Genomic DNA, 19,256 nt, shown 5'->3' on the forward strand with positions numbered 1-19,256 from the left:
AGAGCACATTGCCATACATGCGATTTTTAAAAGAGGGGAGAGGAGTAACATTTGTTTTGACCCAGATAGCAAAATCCAGAAAATTACTCTTCTTCCAGCCACCTTCGCTAGATGACACTTATTCCTCTTGTCCTTTTTGTTCCATTTTCCCTTCAAATCACTGTATATTGATGGGTTTGAGTGGGGAGAAATGTCTAGTTGTAGTGTTTTGGCCAGGAACTAGCACAAAGATATATCCATATAGATCAGTCATAAGCTATCACCTTTTTGATGTTACCAATAAACAATAAATAGATGCCATATCTGCATTTTGAATAGGAAATATTTATTGTTTTACCAAGTTGTAAAACTTAAATGGGCAACATAACATTGGTTAAAATTAGAGGACCATCTGCTGTTCTCTGCAGGCTGTTCTCTGAAACAATGCACTTGAAAAAAGAAAATATAGAATGCAACACAATATCTGAAAATCAACACAGCTGAATATAACACAGGTATTAATGTTAAAAATATTAACATGAAAAGCATATTGATTTTCAGATAAATGGCATTAATGTTAATGTTCTCCCACTGTGATATTTTATTTCACTTTTATTGGATTATTAAGTATTCAAAACAAGAAATATCAAACAAGGTCAAGTAAAAAAATAAACATTTTATTTAGAAAAAAATGCATGGAAGGCTGGATGAGCTGTGGAAGATATTGAGTTAAATTTGTGTATTTATATAAAAGAGTAGAAGAAGAGACAACGCTGTAAAATAGATCACATTTATTCCACAAATGTGTTATGCTCTTAATAAATTACAGTGTATCACATACAATTGTATAAACATTTTTTATTTAAATATTTTTTCATAACTTCAAAGAATCAAAGTTCTTTCCTCTAGTTAGGAGATTAATTATATTTGTTAACTTGTATAATGGCACACGCTCCTCCCAACCCAAACATTGATTTTTAAAGCATACATTTGAGAGCATGTAGTCTATGCATAAACTGGAAGTATGGTTTTTACACATGCTGAAAGAAAAAAACACTCAGTACATGAGTAATTAATGTCAATTTGAATTTTCATTAATATTAATCTCCAACAGTCTTAAACAGTTGTTGAATTTTTCAAAAGCGAAAGAATCAGAAGCTATCCAGATTTCATGTATCTACTAAACTCTAAATATTACTTAGAAAACATATGCTCTAGCTTAAGGAGATGGATTTCTAATGGATAATGTAGGTTCTATAACATACTAACTGAGCCGCTTCATACAAGTCTGAGTACAATTTTATGAATCCTATTATATTTAAACAACATATTCTACACATAACAAAGCTTCTCAAATTACAGTTGACATATATTTCATATTTGTACTTTTTATCCCACAATCTTAAACGTTCTACTAATTCCTTAAGAAAATAGGTATCACATTTATTATTGTAAATCAAAATATCTCATCCCATTACAGAAACACTGAATGGGAAAGCAATTAGTAAACATGTCCAAAGAACACCTCAAAATGCTAAGCGTAAAATAATTCCAATAAAACAAGAATTAAAAGTCATATTTGCAACCAAATATTCTGGAAGGGATGTGGCTCTCCCTAAACCCATTCACAGGGAGGGGGGACTTCCAACTTTGCCTGAAATGAGCAATGGAATTTCCTTCCAGTTGCCCTTTGTGCTTTATGGACCAAAGGGTCTTTGACCTTGAAAGAAATCTTTTGGTTTGAGGTTGCCTCAGAGGAGGAGTTTAGATACTGACGTGCAAAAATGTAATAGCACCCAAGCCTTCAAAATTTATACACGTAGGCTGCAATTCAAGGAAAATGCATGGGAGCTTGATTTTTCTGCCATGCCAAAGTGTTAAAAAATTTTTAAATGTGTTTAAATTATACCATTTTAATACAATTTATTTTTATTCATGTGTAAAAGTTAAAGGTTGCCCCCTGTTCAAACTGTGGGTGATTACTGACCCACAGGATAATGTCACATTACCACATTTACTGTGATTTACTTAATTATACATAATTCACCCGTATTTTTAGCAATCCCAGTAAAAATACTGTTGACATGGTTGAAGTCATGATGCACTACAGTTTTTAGATTCACCACAGGAAGAACAAAGTTTAGTGATGCACACCGAGCAGAGGGGTTAGACCAGATGGCCTGGATGGCTCTTTTCAACACTTATGGTTCTATGATACTGGGGTTATTCAAAATTCCATGAAAAGAGTGGAATGGGATCTCCTAAAGTAAAATTATGCTCCAATATTAGAATCATGCACATTATGTTGAAAGAGGAACTCTTTGTAATAGAATTTGAAGCAATGCTATACAGTTGTCTTTCTGAAAACAGTTTATGGCTTGCTGCACCCCTCAAACACTTTTCGGCATATGATCACTTGAAACTTTTCCACACTGAATCGGACCATCTGTCCATCAAAGTCAGTTCCATCTACTCAGACTGACAGCAGCAGGAGAGATGTCTTTCGCATCACCTGCTACCCGATCTTTAACTGTAGGTGCTGTAGACTGAAAATGGGGCCTTCTGCATGCCAAACAAATGGTCTAGATATATCTCAGAAGGTAGGGTATGAGGTATAGGACTATCTGACAGCTACCTGCTGTGAAGACTTGGCAAGCACTTAGCACCAACATTCAACTGGGAGAGCGAAGTCCATACACTCAGTGGCTGAGATTTCAAATTAAGCACCCTTAAAGGGTGTTGAGTCAGTAGGCACTGACTGGTAAGCTTGACATGACTCCCCTAACCTTCTAATCCATTTCCCTTTCCAGAGGCAGGAGTGACTTCTGTCTTCACCTCCATGCACCAAGGGGTGAGTTGCATGGGGCTAGGGCACAACAGCTGCTGAGAGAAAGGGAGCTTTTCCAAGTTGCCAGCTCTGCCCTGTTACATCTGCTCTGATAGTTGCCGGGCACCTTCATGGACAGGGAACAAGGGCCCCCCATCCTCAGAGCAGTGGGTGGCTCCCTGCACTGTTTTCCTTGCAGGAGAACATCCCTTCCCCATGTAATACCATCAGTTACTGGTGCATCACTTACTGCTAGAAGCTGCAGGTAGGTGACAGACACTTGGATGTTGTCAGTCTAAAGACGGGGGGGGGCACACTTGTGGCACAGATGCTACAGATATCCCTCTCCATCATGCCTGTTACTCTCAGGAGATGCGGAGGTGTAGAGGCTCCAAGCCCTGTTGCCCCTACCTCCCCACCCGAATAAGTGTTCTGAAAGATTATAACTGTTATTAGGCTCTGTCTTGGGGGAGTGTCTTGTGGTTTGAGGGGAATGGAACCATACTGGCACTGAAGATGCTGAAAGATGCCAGCAGAATGAATGGGGCTCTTCATCCAAATGATGACGACCCTTCTGCATAGATTAACTTTGGGGTGACAGGATCTCTGCCACAGAATTGAGGGACCTCTGACTTTAATGCAAACAGTGCCTGGAGCTCAAGTGGAGTGTTATTCATGCAGATAAAGCAGCGGTATAGGGACCTGGGCCACTGACCGAAGGAACAGGGAGGCTTAGATCAAGGGTTGACAGACATGCCTGGCAGATTGGGGACACATTACAAACAGCCTTTGTAGATCTTCTCAGCTTCTCAGAGTCTCCGTGCAGAGAGCTGGGGGATGGGTACTGAGGAAGGGAAAGCCACGAAAAGCTCCCAGTCGCTGTTTGTAAAAAGGATTATAGCTGTATTGGATACTGAAACTAAACTAAAGATATGATCAGTAATTTCCTGTCATTCATAAATAAAATATTTTACCTTATTGATCCTATTAGGTTAAACTGATTCTGTGATGTCAATAATTTAACTTGTAAAACTTGGCAGGTGTGCTTTTATTGATTCCTATATTGGACCAACAAAAAAAGCAACGCCAATTCATCATTGTGTATTTCTTACAGTCCTTGAAAAAGGACTCCATCTGATTCTTGTTCAGCATCTTCATCCAGACTATGGATGCCACTGTGCAGAGTCTGATTGAGAGCTCACCAACAGAATGCCAAAATTTGGTTTGTCCTTCTCATCTGAAGGTAGCGCTATGGCAGACACTGAAAACTTAATACATAGTTGCCAAAGATATTGAATCCTGACAAAACTTACACAAAGATGCTGTCTGGATCTATAATTCAAAGGGATCATGAAACATGAAACTGATAAGGATCTCACAAGTGTTTATGGACCTATGCTATACTGAAGTTGTGATGAAACAGAGATGAGTTGAATTGCTAACTTGATGTATCACATTTATATTCATTTGTAAATATGCTACTATCCATTCATGAGATCAGGAAGGCAAGAAACTAATGTTACTAAGCAGACAGATTTCAAATAATCAGTCTAATTGACATCCCTACACTCTCCGTGATAGAAACACACAAACCAATAATGAAGAATTCATTGCCCCCTCTCTCAAAATAATACATTTTCAACCAAATTAAGCAAGTTGCCTATATTTAATTATCTTGCAAAGCTTTAAATATTTAGATACTACATTTTTTAAAAAATGTAGTTTACATCTTTTGAGTTTTTGCATTACAGTCAAACAAACATTGGCCAACGATCACATCACATCTTCACAAGCATAAGGGCAAAGTTATCCAATGCTTGGCTCTTTTAAATATTAAATATAATGTACTAAATTAAAGCCTAATTAAATCCAATGATTATAGCATTTAAAAAGATAGAGAGCTGAACTGCATTTGTTACAAAATAAGCAACTTGCTACTTTTCTCAAATCTCTTCTCGTAACTGCCCATATTTCAATAATGCAATTTTCAAACACAAATTTAACAAAAAAGCAATATTTTATTTTCTTTCATTCCTCATTTTTCTTCCTGTGGCCATACAGCCTGCACTTAGAACTTTCATCTTCATATTAAGTGTAACATTCATAAATTATTTCTCATTTTCTGTCAGGATTTATGCTTTGATGCAGTACAACACAAAGCTATCAGACAAATATATATAAATAGTGTTGGAATTTTTAAAAACTATTTGATATTTATAAAAGAAAAAAACAAGAATTGAAGAACTATTCATTTACCCGTTTATATATCATAGGTATCAAACAAATTTATATAAATTTGTATAAATATAGGCTGTGAAATGTTTCAGTGAGAGTCTCAAAAAGTAGTTTGTACAATCTGTCCCTTATTATAACAAAGCAGAATCAAAAATATTGAGAGTACAAAATACACAGGACAGTGTCCAGTCCTAAAGATCTTACAATGTATAAAATATGTGAGAAGGGAAATCCAAAGCAGTTTGCTAAAATAATTCATTTTTAAAATATTTTAAATTACTGGCATTTGTAAAGATTCATTAAAGTCTTGTTACAGTCAAAAATCACTGTACTGTATTATATACAAATACATAATGAATAAGTAGCTTCATGCACCAAGAACCAACTAAAAATTCTATAATAGACAAGAACTGAAACAACGGAAAAATATTTAGCCACTATTTACAGGGTACTTCCGGAAGGAGAGAACTTTAAAAGGAGAAATGAATTATGGTTAAAAATAGCCTGTGCAACCATAAAGAGAACAATATTGACAGCTATACTATGGAATGACTTGTGAGATGAAACAGACAATGGTACAGAAAATGTCCTTCATTTGAAATGGTGGCATTGCAACAAATACAAGATCATGGACGAAAACAAATTTGCAATAGAGCAAAGGTACAGAGTTGGGTCCACCAGGCAAATATGAAGGAGAATAGTTAAACCTTGTCAAGTATGAAAAGAAACCTTGTAAATTACATAGGAAGACATAGATTAAAATAAAATGTTTAAAATAATGTAATAAAACTGTCAGTGTTGATAGGGGTTTGTATCACCAATCATTTGACAAAACAAAGAATTAACAGCAGCATTATCATATAGCTAAGGGAGACAAGTAGAACTATGTCTGTTTACAATAGTTGGATTGGATCCAAACTTCTGCAAAACCAAGAAGTAAAGAGAATTAGCTCCTTACTTCCCTCAGTAGCCACAGGTATTCCCCAAAATCTGTTTCAAAGGGTTAGGGACCCTTCAAAACAACATGACAAACAAAAGTGCGAGCTTGAATGAGAAGAGATTATTGTTGCTGACTCCCCACATTCTTGCTGCAGACCTTCATACTATATGACAGTGGTGGCGAACTTTTGGCACTCCAGATGTTATGGACTACAATTGGCCCTGCTGGCAGGGGCTGATGGGAATTGTAGTCCATAACATCTGGAGTGCCAAAGGTTCGCCACCACAGCTATATGACATATTGTTCTGGAGAGTCAACACCAATGCCCAGCAGAAGGTTTTTTGATAACATAAGACAGCTGAGGTAAGGTGGAGAAAAATCTGCTTGCTTGAACTCACTCCATTTACAGTACCTTGAATCCAATCCACTGTTCAGATCATAAAAGTAAAATTTTCCTAATTATCTAGAATATCCAGGGATATACTATTCCTTTATAGTAAAATAAAGTGTGCAACAGTTCTGCAACATTAACATTCCAATCCTAAACTTGGAAACAAGTTCCACATATTCTATGCCTGTTCACAGATATAGCCACATATAATGCAATATGGGCTTGAAAGCTTACTTCCAAGAATACTCAGGATGATGGCACAAATGAATTAACCTCTTCATTAGATTTTACTGACGACATCCACAGGAAATCATACAATAGTTTTATGTCATAGATAACGTGAAGCAGATTCTAGAACTTAAAACTAAGAACCAGTTCCAGTATATGAAACATTACAGTACCAACAAGATGGTTTTTGAACTAGAATCAATTACTTCCCCTTTCTGTCTCCTTGAAATTGTTATAAAATGATTCTGGAAAACAATGCACTTTATCTGGATATTTTTAAAAATCACATCTATATCAGAAAGTCTTATTTAGGGAATTGCTCTCTTTAATCTTGGATGACAGTTTTGATTAACTGTGTACATCTTACCAGCCCTTCACTTGGTTTGATGTTTGCTAGCTGAATCACTTCCAGGTGAGCAGATTGAGAAACGAGAGGATCGGATGATAGAGAGATTATGTGGTCACAGACACTAGAGAGAGTCTTGCACTAGATACACACAAAAAAAGTTTACAGTAAATATTCTGTTAAAAATCAAGAAAAGTGAAACTAGTTGCATAAAAAATCTTAAAAATCCTGATTGCTTGTCTACATGTACATATTATAAGCTGACACATTCAATGTAATAGTACTATGGGTTTTCATTACATGGGTAGGAGCTTCAGAAAGAAATAGCTTTTTATTATTTTATATGTTATCTGAGAACACAGAGGTACCAGACTATTTCCTTGCTTATCACTCCATCCACACCCTTCTGATGAAAAGGGTATGAAGAAGAAATACAGAGTTGTTTACTGGGATGTACAAGATGCTGTTTAATTCCTGTAATATATTATGCCTCTAGTACTGATTCATTATTCTCATGGGTATTCTCAGCCAACAATCAAAACAAAAGGTAAACAGGTAAACAAAGTTTATATCCCCACTTAGCCAAGAAATCTTCCAGAAAATCTTTGGCAAACCACTATCTTACACCTTTAACTACTTCACAGCTTGTTCTGCCATTTTGAACTATTCAGAAACAGGGTGGAAAACAAATATATAAAAATCAAAATCCAGCGTTATGGTGTTTCTGGGTACTAGGGGAACGAATTATGTGGAAGGAGTTGGAAGCTAAAACTACGCCCACAACATCCACTGAATCTACAGGTTTGTCAGAATTGTAGCACAGTGCCATAAACAAATCTAAATTGCTTTTCACTATCTTCTTACGCATGCATAGCTACAAGATACAAATAAACCAATAAAATGCCACCAATTACCCCGATGGGTGGGATTTGTCTTTCTCTATCACAAACTGACAATTCTAACAATTGTATTTCCCCAAAGTTTATTTTTATTTATACATTTATAAAGTGAAAGAGCTAGTAGTAATTTAGATACTGCTAGAATTCAGAGGCAAAAGGGGGAAATGGCCTCCAGGGAAAAATGGCACCTGGGGCCCCCTGCCCAATTATCTTAGTTCAGCCGACTGCTTCTGCCAGGCCTGGTGGGGCAGCGGGAGGGATGTGGGAGCAATTTTCCACCCCCACGTGACTTACCGGGGGGGCGCTTGGGGCGTTTGTCCCCCGATGTCCCCGTTATAGCTATGCTACTGCTAGCATTGCTAGAATAAGTAAATGTTAAATGTACAAAAACCAAATAGCCAAAGGACATTTTCTAGGACAGAAATCTTGGCTCACAAGACGGTTCTGAAAGTCATGTAGTTATGGGATTGTATGCAGCCCTCTGACAGTTGATCACTTTTCAACTTCCTTTTAGAGCTAATCCTAAAGCAAAACTAAATAAGAGTGCACCCATAGGGGGAGACCACTACCAATTGTAAAGTAATTTAAAAATGGTGTGAGGGCCTAATGAGGCCCACAGTACAGCAGGCTGAGATGCTCTTGTTATGACCCTGCATAGCTTCTCAACTGCTGAAAGAGCTGCAGGGGGTGCAGTCGTTTTGGCACTTGAAAACGTGTGCAGAGACATGAGTGCTACCATGCTGTGGGTCCAATAAGGATCAGGCCTTGGGGGCATTTTTGAATCACCTTAAAATGGTGGCAGCCTGAGAGCTATGGACACTGTCATACCTAGCTCAATCCAATCCTTGCCATATCAGAATCAGCTCCTATATTAGCATTTTACCTCCAAACCAGGCTCAGAAACTCATTTTGAACTTAGGTTAATTTAGTTTCTTTAGTTCTGCTTTGGAAGAATAATTAAAGTTTTCCAGTTTGGTCACCATAGAAATTTATGAGCAGAAAAAGAAAAATGAAATGTAACGTTACACATGGGGAAAAATCCATTAAAAATAGGAAAATGTTGTATGCTACATACAATTTTATCCATTTATATAACTATTGTATGTATGTGTCTACGCTGGATGCAACGTTTCCTGCGAACATAGATATACAATTTACTATTCATAAATGACCTGGAAGTAGGGGTAGGTAGTGTGGTGGCCAAGTTTGTGGATGATACCAAATTATGTAGGGTGGTGAGAACCACAAAGGATTGTGAAGAGCTCCAAGCAGACCTTTATAAATTAGGTGAGTGGGCTAAGAAATGGCAAATGCAGTTCAATGTAGCAGAATGTAAAGTGATGCAGACAGGGGCAAAAAATCCAAACTTCACATACACACTACAGGGGTCAGTGCTTCAGGGGGTTCAATTCTATGGGACCGCAAAAGGGTAGGGCCCATCTCCGACTGCCCCCTGAAGCAAAGTTCCCCAAACCTGGATGGTGTCATCCAGAGACTCTCCTGAAGATACCCTGAAAATTTTGTGACTGTACCTTCAGAAATGTGCACCCCACAGCTCTCCACCAGAAATTCCCCATTGACAGTAATGCAGCTAAATCACTGCAGAACGAAGAATCTTGGGCAAATTTCTGGGGGTGCCTGCAGGGGGCTCATTTTTAGATGTATTGGCACCAAAATTTCAGAATATCATCAGGAGACTGTTCTGATGATATCCCCCCATGTTTGGTGCAGTTTGGTTCAGGGGGGCCAAAGTTATGGACCCTCAAAAGGGTAGCCCCCATCTCCTTAGCTCCCATTGGAAAGAATGGGGGATGGAGTACCCCTTTTGGGGGTCCATAACTTTGGCCCCCCTGAACCAAACTGCACCAAACTTGGGGGGTATCATCAGGACAGTCTCCTGATGATACCCTGAAGTATTGGTGCTGATATGTCTAAAAGTGCACCCCGTGCAGGCCGAAATGTGAAAAAACACGAAAAAATAAAAACACATCCAAAATTCTCGAACGTTCCCACAGATTTGAGACAGTCCGAATCTGCAAGGTTTGGAATTCGGCCAATCCGAGCCCATTGATCCGAATATGGTCCAAATCTGAATTGGAACAAATCTGGCTGGTATCGACAAACTCTAGATATGACTTGTCAACCTCTGTTGAAGGTGATCTGCTACGTCACCTTGTTTAGCCAAATCAATGGGATATGGCCTTAAAGTTTATACCTGTTCTCTCTATGGATATTAACTTGCAACTTATTCAGCAACAAAATTACATTTATGATATACTGCACATTACATCAACTTTTTAACAAAGGGTTCTGAGTAAAGTGTTTAATTTTTGTCACTATTAACTCACAGGACACATCCCTTAAACGTATACTTCAGGCATGTCCAATCATGTAGCTTTTCTGCGAGGAAGTTATTCAATTCTGTATAACAACGTTCACTGCTTTTTGAGATGCTTATGTACTTTTATACTGCTTATTTCTAGAAGGCTAACCAATGGTCAACAATAATCAGTGCCCTGTGTTTTTGCTACAGATAAAAGATATATTGAAACACAGAGAAGATAAATGTCCACCTTCAGTAAATCAAGGGTTTGAGGAAATTGAAACTATCAATATTTGAATTCATGGCAAATAGACAAAAATTGCATATGGACTTATTTTTAGATATTTGGAAATCTTCTGCAGAATCTTATGTATAGATCAACTTCTTTAGCTGCTGGATTTTTTTTTTCCCCTTTCTTGGGCGGGGTGGGGTGGGGATAAAGTTCTCCATTTTAGATAAAACTATTTAAAAAGAAGATCCTGGAGTATAGGAGAGAAAGAGGGGAATATAAACCCAACTCTTCTTCTTATATATGAAATGACATATATCATTGCTTAACTCATACCCTAAGAATTATTCAATAAGTACTTCAGATATTTTAGAAAATCGCTTTTTCATCTGGGTTACTACTAGAACATTGTTTATCAAAAGCCCCATCAATGATTGCATTGATAATTCAGTTAAAACTCTCCTTACATTTTATGAGGAATCATCTCATCCCTGCTGATCAAATGTATGTACATTACAGAATTTATTACATTCCAGCTTTTGAATGCATGTAACAGTTGCCTAGGTAAAAATTCTTTATCTTTAATGGCCAAAGCAAATGGAAAAATTGGTGTGCTACTAATTCTGTTCCAAACTCTCAGTACATCATTTCTAATACAGTTGTCATCCTCATAAAATGTCTGTCTTTCAAAGCAAATGCATGTAATGGTACTGCTACAAATTGCTGCTTTGTTAAGAACCAGTCTTCTTGTACTGTCATCCATGTTACTATCCATGTAGCTCTAACTGCAGTACAACAACACATTACATTAGGACGACTACATCCTCCATTTTTTTTACTTTGTAAGATGGTTTACTTTAGTCTAGGGTTCCTTCCTTCCAGTATAAATCTTCTAATCATTTTTGGTAATTTCTTTAAAACTGGAAGTCAAGGCATTAGTCAGCATGAAGTTGATAACAGACCCCCGCAAAGGTGATAATTTTTAAACAGCTACATGATTTCTCCATTCCAGAAGATCTGCTAAGTCCTCTTTACAGGAGAGCTTGGAACAGACCTCTTTTCCTATTTCAAGATTTCTCTAAAGAGGTGGCAAACCAAAGGAGAGATCTCCAGTGAGCAAAAATATTAGGAACAGAGCTCAAGTTTGGATTGGGCTGCAACGCTGTTAGATCCACCAGACTACAACCACACAGCCCGGAAAACCCACCAGAACCAACTGTTAAAATTATTCATATATGCACTGAATAATTTTCAAAATGTAGTCAGTGTTAATTCACAGTAAATTTGTTTCGTTTCACCATTATTACAATATCTAACAATTAGATTTTGACACAGAAAGATTTTTACTGCTGGAATATTCTTCAAATAGTAAGATTTTCATTAAAAAATAATGAAGTCACTAAATTCCTCAAACCTAATGTTTCCACAATAAAAATTCTGAAGTTTAAGGTTTGTCAGCATAGCACATTGCAACAGTTGTGATGAGCTGTTACACATAGGGCGGGATACATAAATATTGATGCTAACAAAAATTACAATCAGTGAAAATAAGGCAAGCATATATAAATATAATAGGTACCAGCCTTTTCAAGGCCAAAATACATCAGAACGTTTATATTGCAGAAGCAAATGTGACTAGAAAAGTTTACAGTGTAATCCTAAACATAGTTGTTTACTTCTAACTCCCGCTGATTTAAATTGTGCTTTTAGAAGTTTTTATTTTTTTTTTCAATTAAACACTAGTCTTTCCTTGCCCTGACCTGAATGGCCCAGGCTAGCCTAATCTTGTCAGATTTCAGAAGGTAAGCAGGGTCAGCCCTGGTTAGTACTAGATGGGAGACCACGAAAGCAATACCAGGTTGCTATGCAGAGGCAGGCAATGGCAAACCATCTCTGTCTGTCTCTGGCCTTGAGAAATCTACTGGGTCACCATAAGTCGGTTGCAACTTGATAGCACTTTACACACACAGTATTTTAGCAATCTGGTTACAATTATCCTATGTTTGATACATTATGTCAAAATTAAGCAACATTATCACACAGGAGAGAAATATTAATGGAACTAGCCAGTAATACTTACCACATGAAGTATTTTGTTTTCTGTTTCATATACTGTGCAGTCCTGAAGATATAAAATAAAAATTAATTTAAATAAATCAAATGATATGTGAAAAATTACTTGCTTTTCAGTCTATCAAGGAGAAAGCTAAATTTGATCTCTTTTGAGTTCATATCTCTTGAAGGCATTGCATTTGAATTCTGTTGCCCGCCTTCCATAACAACATAATCTGATAATGATAAACCTTAAATCCTAAACCCATTTACCTGAAACAAGTCACACTGTAACAATTTTGACAGCTGGACAGAAAAAACTCATGTCTTTTAATAATTTGTGTATAAATGGGAAGTTAAAGTTATTTAACATGCAGTTAAATAACATCACGTGATAATTGATTACAAATCAAATTAATGTTAAAGGGTCAGCTGGAGATACCAGTTTAAATCCCGGCAGCTTTACAATGAAATCAGTGGAATTTCTCATTGGACTGGGCTGTAACGTGATTCAGTTTATAGGCAAGCTGTTTCATGTTCATTCTATTTGCGGGTGGATGGGGAGAGCATACCTCTGGGGCAAAGATGACACACAACCCTGTTGTGGAATAAATTGGGCCGCAGCCCGTTTTATTATAAATGGAAGCTAGGGGGAGCAGAGGGATCACATCAGAGCAGTGGGCCAGCACCCTTGCTGAGCCCCCCAAAACCGTCCCTAATTCCTATTGGGGCATGGGACAGAAGTTAGCAGGTGCCACCTGGGTGCAAGCCCATTCGTGACACCCCTCCCTGCTGGGGGTAGCGGGCTCGATTGCATAACCTCCCGGCTTACGTCATGAGACCCGCCCCACCCCAAGCCTCTTACTGAGGCCCCCAACTGCAGAGAAGTCTGGCTCGCAGGCTCGGTTTCTCCCCAAATTATGTGAACCCCTGCCCAAAACCCACCAGGTTGCGACAATAAAGTTAACATGAACCTCAACAAACTCCAAAGACTGTAACAACTGTAATGAAACACAACCATTAAACAGAAAGGGAGGGAAGGTGGGTGTTGCTGCTGCCTCGGCCATTAACAGAGACCGAGGCGAGCCCACGAGCCGCCTTAAAAGGCATGCACACCCACTTCCCTCCGCACATGATCGGGCTTTGCTGCCCTAGAACACGTGCGAACTCATACCCAAGGCCGGCAAATCCTCCCAGCCAGTGGAATGCCCATCATGGCTCCCACACCTCGGCAACGGCAACCCCCAGTAAGTCTGGGGACGCTATTTGTTGAAGATGACCAGGAAGACAGAATAAGCATTTCTGAACATAACAGTAACATTAATCTTAAAAAAGAGGGTCATATGCAAATTAGATACTCATCACTGAACATTTTTGAAAAAAGAGGCAGAGTAGATTTTGATACCGAAAGCTTTGGTCTCTTATGGATTAAATGAACAGTTTAGATTTTTTTTAAAAAAACTGTACCCTGCTCCCACTGATTTCTTCGAAGCTCAACTACTGTGGTAACTTTCTGGCAACGCTATTCTACAGATTAGATATATCCCACTTCTTCCCCTGTGTGTAGTTGTGAGACCAGCCTGTACCTTTTGGTTAAGAACTATGTTCTAATTATGTACATTTTATGTTATCCCGAAATGGACCTCTGAAGGAAATGATGTTGATTTATTCAATATGCACCAATTTCAGACTTATTGGGATGTCACTGTATCAGCTATATTTCCTACCATTTGTCTTTTAAAATGTATTTAAATATGTCTTTTAGACTATTGAAGTGCCTGTCATTCTTGAGATGTATTTACATTTATATACTGATCTACCTGATGAAATATAGCTCAAAACACATAGGAATTATCAAGTTAAATGAATAGTTTTTTCCACTACACCAATTGTTCTTTTGCATTTTTTAATGTTGGTTATTGGTGCAGCTCTCTCTTTTGCACTTATGTACCTTCCAATCATATCATCCAACATTAGGTAAATATTATATTACTGTTAGGGATACAACCATCATGACCTGGATAGCAAGGTTAGTCTGATCTTGTCAGATTCTCAGAAGCTAAGCAGGGTTGACCCTGGCAAGTATTTAAATGGGAAATGTTCAAGGAATGCCAGTGTCATGACACAGAGGCAAACCATCTTTGACCATCTCTTGCCTTGAAAACCCCTTCAGGGATTGGGCTGCCATATGTCAGGTGTGACAACACCAAAAAAAAGAGATAGAACCATCTCAACATTATTGCATTAAAAAAAACAGGGTTGCAGTCTAGGAGAACTCTTAAAGGCCATGCCACTGCTTGGTAAAAAAAAAAAATGCCAAAAGCCCATATGTGCGACATGTGTTTTCATGAATTACAGCATTTGTTACATCATTCACATTTACCAAATTAATCAGGGGAGGGATCCAAATAATTTAACAACTGGTTGTTTACAAGCACCATTTTAACAACCGGTTCTGCCGAAACAGTGCGAACCTGAATCCCATCACTGAATGTAATACATTCCGTAATTAATTAAAAATATCAGAAACCATTGCTAATGCACAATTATTTTCATATCTGTCAAGGGCTATGGAGAAAGTCAGGCAAAACAAAACACAAAAATGCTGGGGACTGAATCCTCACTGTCCAGACAGCAAGCCACCACCAGGCCCTTCAACTAGCTATCAGTCGAGAAAACAAGGGACCAGATCTCTAGGCTAACTGGGTATTAATCAAGAAGTCAGCTTTGCAAGGTAAGACATTAGCATGTTAAGCTCCCAAAACAATTACTTTGATAGCTGTCGCTAACATAGGTCAAAACTACTAGATTTAGATTGAAACCCCAAAACCCAAATGACACAACAAAATATAATTAATAAAGTATATTAAGAAAAATATGCAAAAAGGTTACACTATAAAGCAGTGTATTGCAAGGAGAAAATAATACAATCCTAAATAGCTAGCCTAAAAAACTTATACATGCTGCTTTGGTTTCTAACCCAGATGTTACCTGACCACACTGAGACACAGTCCAGACAAAGTTTCAGAGTTCCAAGTTCAAAGGCAGGTATTCCTGTCATGCAAAGTCCAACCTTGTCCAAGTATAAGTATGGTCCAATTAGAATGAACAATCTTTCTTTAAGCCAGACTGCCTGCTGTTGTCATGATCCTGCTTGACCCATCAGGTGTGTTCTTAGACACACAACCATGTACTGTGCAGATGCATGTACTCACAATCACAATCAAGCAAGAACCCTTCCCCTACGCAGGCCTCCATGCACTAATTAGATGAAATGTGGGTGTGAAACTTTCTCCTTGTTCCTGAACTTGAAGCTCTCAGCTCCATGTTCTCATTCACCACCTGGGTCTACCCTCTCTGAAACTCTAGGTCATAAAGTTCCCAAAGAAAAACCTTCTATAATTTCACTAGACACAAAGTCTGAAAAGTTTTGAAAAGCCAAGAAATAGCTAAAGAAAGGTCAGTTTCTTGACAATATAATCTCAATAATACTAGTACCAATAATCTTTTTAAACAATTCCTCATAAATTTAGTGGTAACAGAACTGCCATTGGCAGTGAGCCAACTGAGATTCAGTAAATTTTAGAGAAGAAATAAGTGTAGAAACTTTCACCTACTAACAAACTGTACTACTCCCACACATCATCATAACTTTGTGAAACAAAGACGCAATTATTTTCATACATAGATCTATAGTAACTGAGTACTTTGTTTCAACCCACTTTCACTTGAAACATTCGCAATACATACAATCTACCTAAAACTAGTTACCATAGCAGGGTTTAATTCAGTATTAAATAATCACATCCAGTTTGAAAACTCTTGTTGTTTCTTTATAGTGGTTACAACTGTTTGTTATTCTTTAAAATAAAAAGTTCAATCTCCCAAACCAACACATACTACTATAGTGGCTAATTTTTTAATAATATTTTTAATAACTATTGCTATTTCTCATCCTAACGTTTGCTATTCTTAAAAACATATTTTAATTTTTTATAACAATACATGACCTGTCGGTGCATCTGGAGAGGAGAAAATATACAAAGACTACTGGTCATTTTTCAACACAGAAGTTTATGTGATTCTTTATTTATATTTATTTTATTTATTAATTAGACTTGATAGACTGCCCAACCCCCGGAGGGCTCTGGGCAGTGTACAATAAACGTACAAGGAATAAAAAGTAAACTGACCAAACCCAAAGGAGAACTGATCCACAACTCAAGAAGTTGCTGTGGTTAGATTATTCATTTTACAAAATTTATATCCTGTCTTTCTGCCCTCAAAAAAGACACCAACGCAGATAACAAATTAAAACATGCATAATAAAATCAAATATCAAGCCAGTAAAACTAACAAATACATCAGTAAAACAATTAAAACAGAGCTAAAAAACCTACAGAAACATAAAACCGAAAAAACATTGGGCACACATTACTGGAACAAATTGAAAAGCAAGAGGAAAGACTGGGGTTACTCTAGAGATGGTATCAGTAACTTGATTTTATACAACCCTTTCAGTTATATGAAAATTTATCAGAACACCATCAATTGTCTAGTTTGAGCTCCACAATGGGGGAGGTCAGAATAGAATACAAACAACACTGCATTCTTCTACGCTGATGCTAGGGCATAAGAACCCCTGAGGTTCGTAATAGACATTTATGATGCTACAAATGAAGCTGCAGCTACAAACATATGCATGTTTATATCATTTTGCTGCTTCTGACATTTAAACTTACTAAATAATTTATAGCTGACATATGTGCATGCAAGTTTGAGAGCAGTGATGGAAAATAAAAATCTATTCATCTGTACTAAACAAATTAATATCGAATGAAGATAACAAAGGGCAAACAAGAAGAATGTTTAAAAAGCTCAATTATGGAAGTTAGAAGTTATACTGTAGGGAACAAAGAGGACAATGCATGATTTTATTTTGATTTGATAAATATTTTCTAAGATGTTTCCTTGACAAATGTTCTTGAGTGTTCCCTTGACTAAAAATCCTGTAGGTGGGAATAGGAAAGATGGAACTAATGCTTAAATACAAATGCAAACATTAATAGCTGAAGTGTTTTGGTTACATGCTAAGCTAAAGTAGTTCTTTACTACATTACACCACGCTGTGGTGTGGTGTAATGGTTCTTGGACAAGCAGGTTTGAACCCCCACCCCTTTATCACAGAAGGTTGCTGGGTGTCACACATTCTCGCCTAACCTAAACCATAGAGATTTTGTTTGGACAAAATGAAGGAGAGGATAACCAAGTAAGCAGCTTTGGATCTACAATGAAGTAAAAAGCAGGGTATAAATGAACTGAATAAATAAATATGTTTTCCTTTTCTGGAATATGAAGAATTGACTTCAGAGCAAGAAAAGAGTTCTCTGACAACCAGCATATCAAGATAGTACATAACTAGCCTAAAAAACTTCCAAGGTACGGACAAAAATCATGAGATTTTAAAGCAGAACAGACTTGGAGGTATCAGCCAGACTTCTCACTTTACCAGGAAAAACCAAGTTTGCCCCGGATGACTTTATAATCTTACATTGTAAAAACAATCTGTCTTGGTGGGTGGAGTCCCCACGGAGCTGAGAAGATGCTATATAACATCAGAGTCCTTCAATCTGAAGTTTTAAGAAGACACAAGAAAAGACAGACAAGCTTTGCCTTTAAATACTCACTATCTCAAATGCATACTTCAGAGGTGTAACAAAAAAGTATGGCTCTCTAGCAAGAAGGGGATGGGTTAAGAAGTGATCACAGAAATTCAAACCACTGTAGCCTGTATCCTTTCAAGCGGATTCTGCATGGACCAAAAACAGCGGTGTGAAAATGTTGTAAAATAGTTTTAAAAGGTGTAAAAGGGAACAAAGTATTATTAAAATAGAGTGGGTGAAAATGGCCTAGAAATGGGTAAGCTGACCTGCACTCTGATTGGTGGAGCAACCACCTGACTCAGAGAAAGAAGAGGAAAAGTTTTGGGAGCTTTTGGAATTTGGAATCCTGCAAGTTAACATCAAGTCCCTTAATGCGTGTGTTAAATATCTATCTACTCTGAAGGAATTCCAGTCAGGACATAGATTCAACTTGAAATATACTGAGTTCAGTGTGTTCTGAAAACAGAAAATACACAGACAGGAGAACTGGAAGTTTCATTTAGTGGTCAAAGCTGAAGGTGGAATAGTAGCGAGACTTTCCACAGAGAATATATCTTCTAGATGAAGAAGAATTCCAAAATCAGAACAGGAATTATGCACACAGGTAGATTACCAGTCTGACGTATAAGTATTTTGCTAAAGTTACCTCAGGAGGGAGATCAATACAAAGTGTACAGCTAACAACATCAAGGCTGTATGTGTACTGTACGAAAGGGCACCAGCCTGTTAGAACTCAAAGTCATTGTGAATCCATTAGCCAATAACATCTATCTGAACCATCTTAAAGTAAAGAAACTCTCATAACATCTATGCAACTGAAGAAATTTATAAAGCTCGAGGTAAGAACAGTGCCTGTGCCAACACTGATATTTGTATATAGTTATCTCTTGCCTTACTTCTATCCAGTTTGTTCAATAAATTTTTTGTTTGTTGAACTTGCCTCAGTTCTCTGGTACCTTAAAAAGGGGGTTTTGCCATAAGGGGAGAAAAAGGTCCCCTTCACCTTTTTGGAGTTCTCAAGGCTGAGTAGATAAGCTTTAACGTCTCATAGACTACCATCAAAGCAATTCTGTCATAGAAAAGGCAGGAAAACCTGTCCAGCATAGTTAAGAGGGTGAAGGGATCTGCCAAAGGAGGTAACATG

At 37.5% G+C, this 19,256-nt stretch overlaps 1 protein-coding gene across 16 annotated transcripts in view; it reads right to left on the reverse strand.

The window, feature by feature from the left end:
* Nucleotides 1-19,256, reverse strand: part of CNKSR2 (connector enhancer of kinase suppressor of Ras 2) — a 202,880-nt gene that overhangs the window by 126,776 nt on the left and 56,848 nt on the right. For all 16 annotated transcript variants that reach the window (XR_007244273.1, XM_048493561.1, XM_048493560.1 and 13 more), the window contains exons 5-6: nucleotides 12,478-12,519; nucleotides 6,968-7,087 (exon numbers count right to left, since the gene is read on the reverse strand). Coding sequence is in view for 15 of the 16 variants with exons in the window: in XM_048493561.1 (XP_048349518.1) it covers nucleotides 6,968-7,087; nucleotides 12,478-12,519 (162 nt within the window). In the remaining variant the exon portion in view is untranslated. The remainder of the gene's footprint in view (nucleotides 1-6,967; nucleotides 7,088-12,477; nucleotides 12,520-19,256) is intronic.

This window comes from Sphaerodactylus townsendi, linkage group LG04 (assembly GCF_021028975.2).
Source record: "Sphaerodactylus townsendi isolate TG3544 linkage group LG04, MPM_Stown_v2.3, whole genome shotgun sequence".
NCBI classification, from domain to species: Eukaryota; Metazoa; Chordata; class Lepidosauria; order Squamata; family Sphaerodactylidae; genus Sphaerodactylus; species Sphaerodactylus townsendi.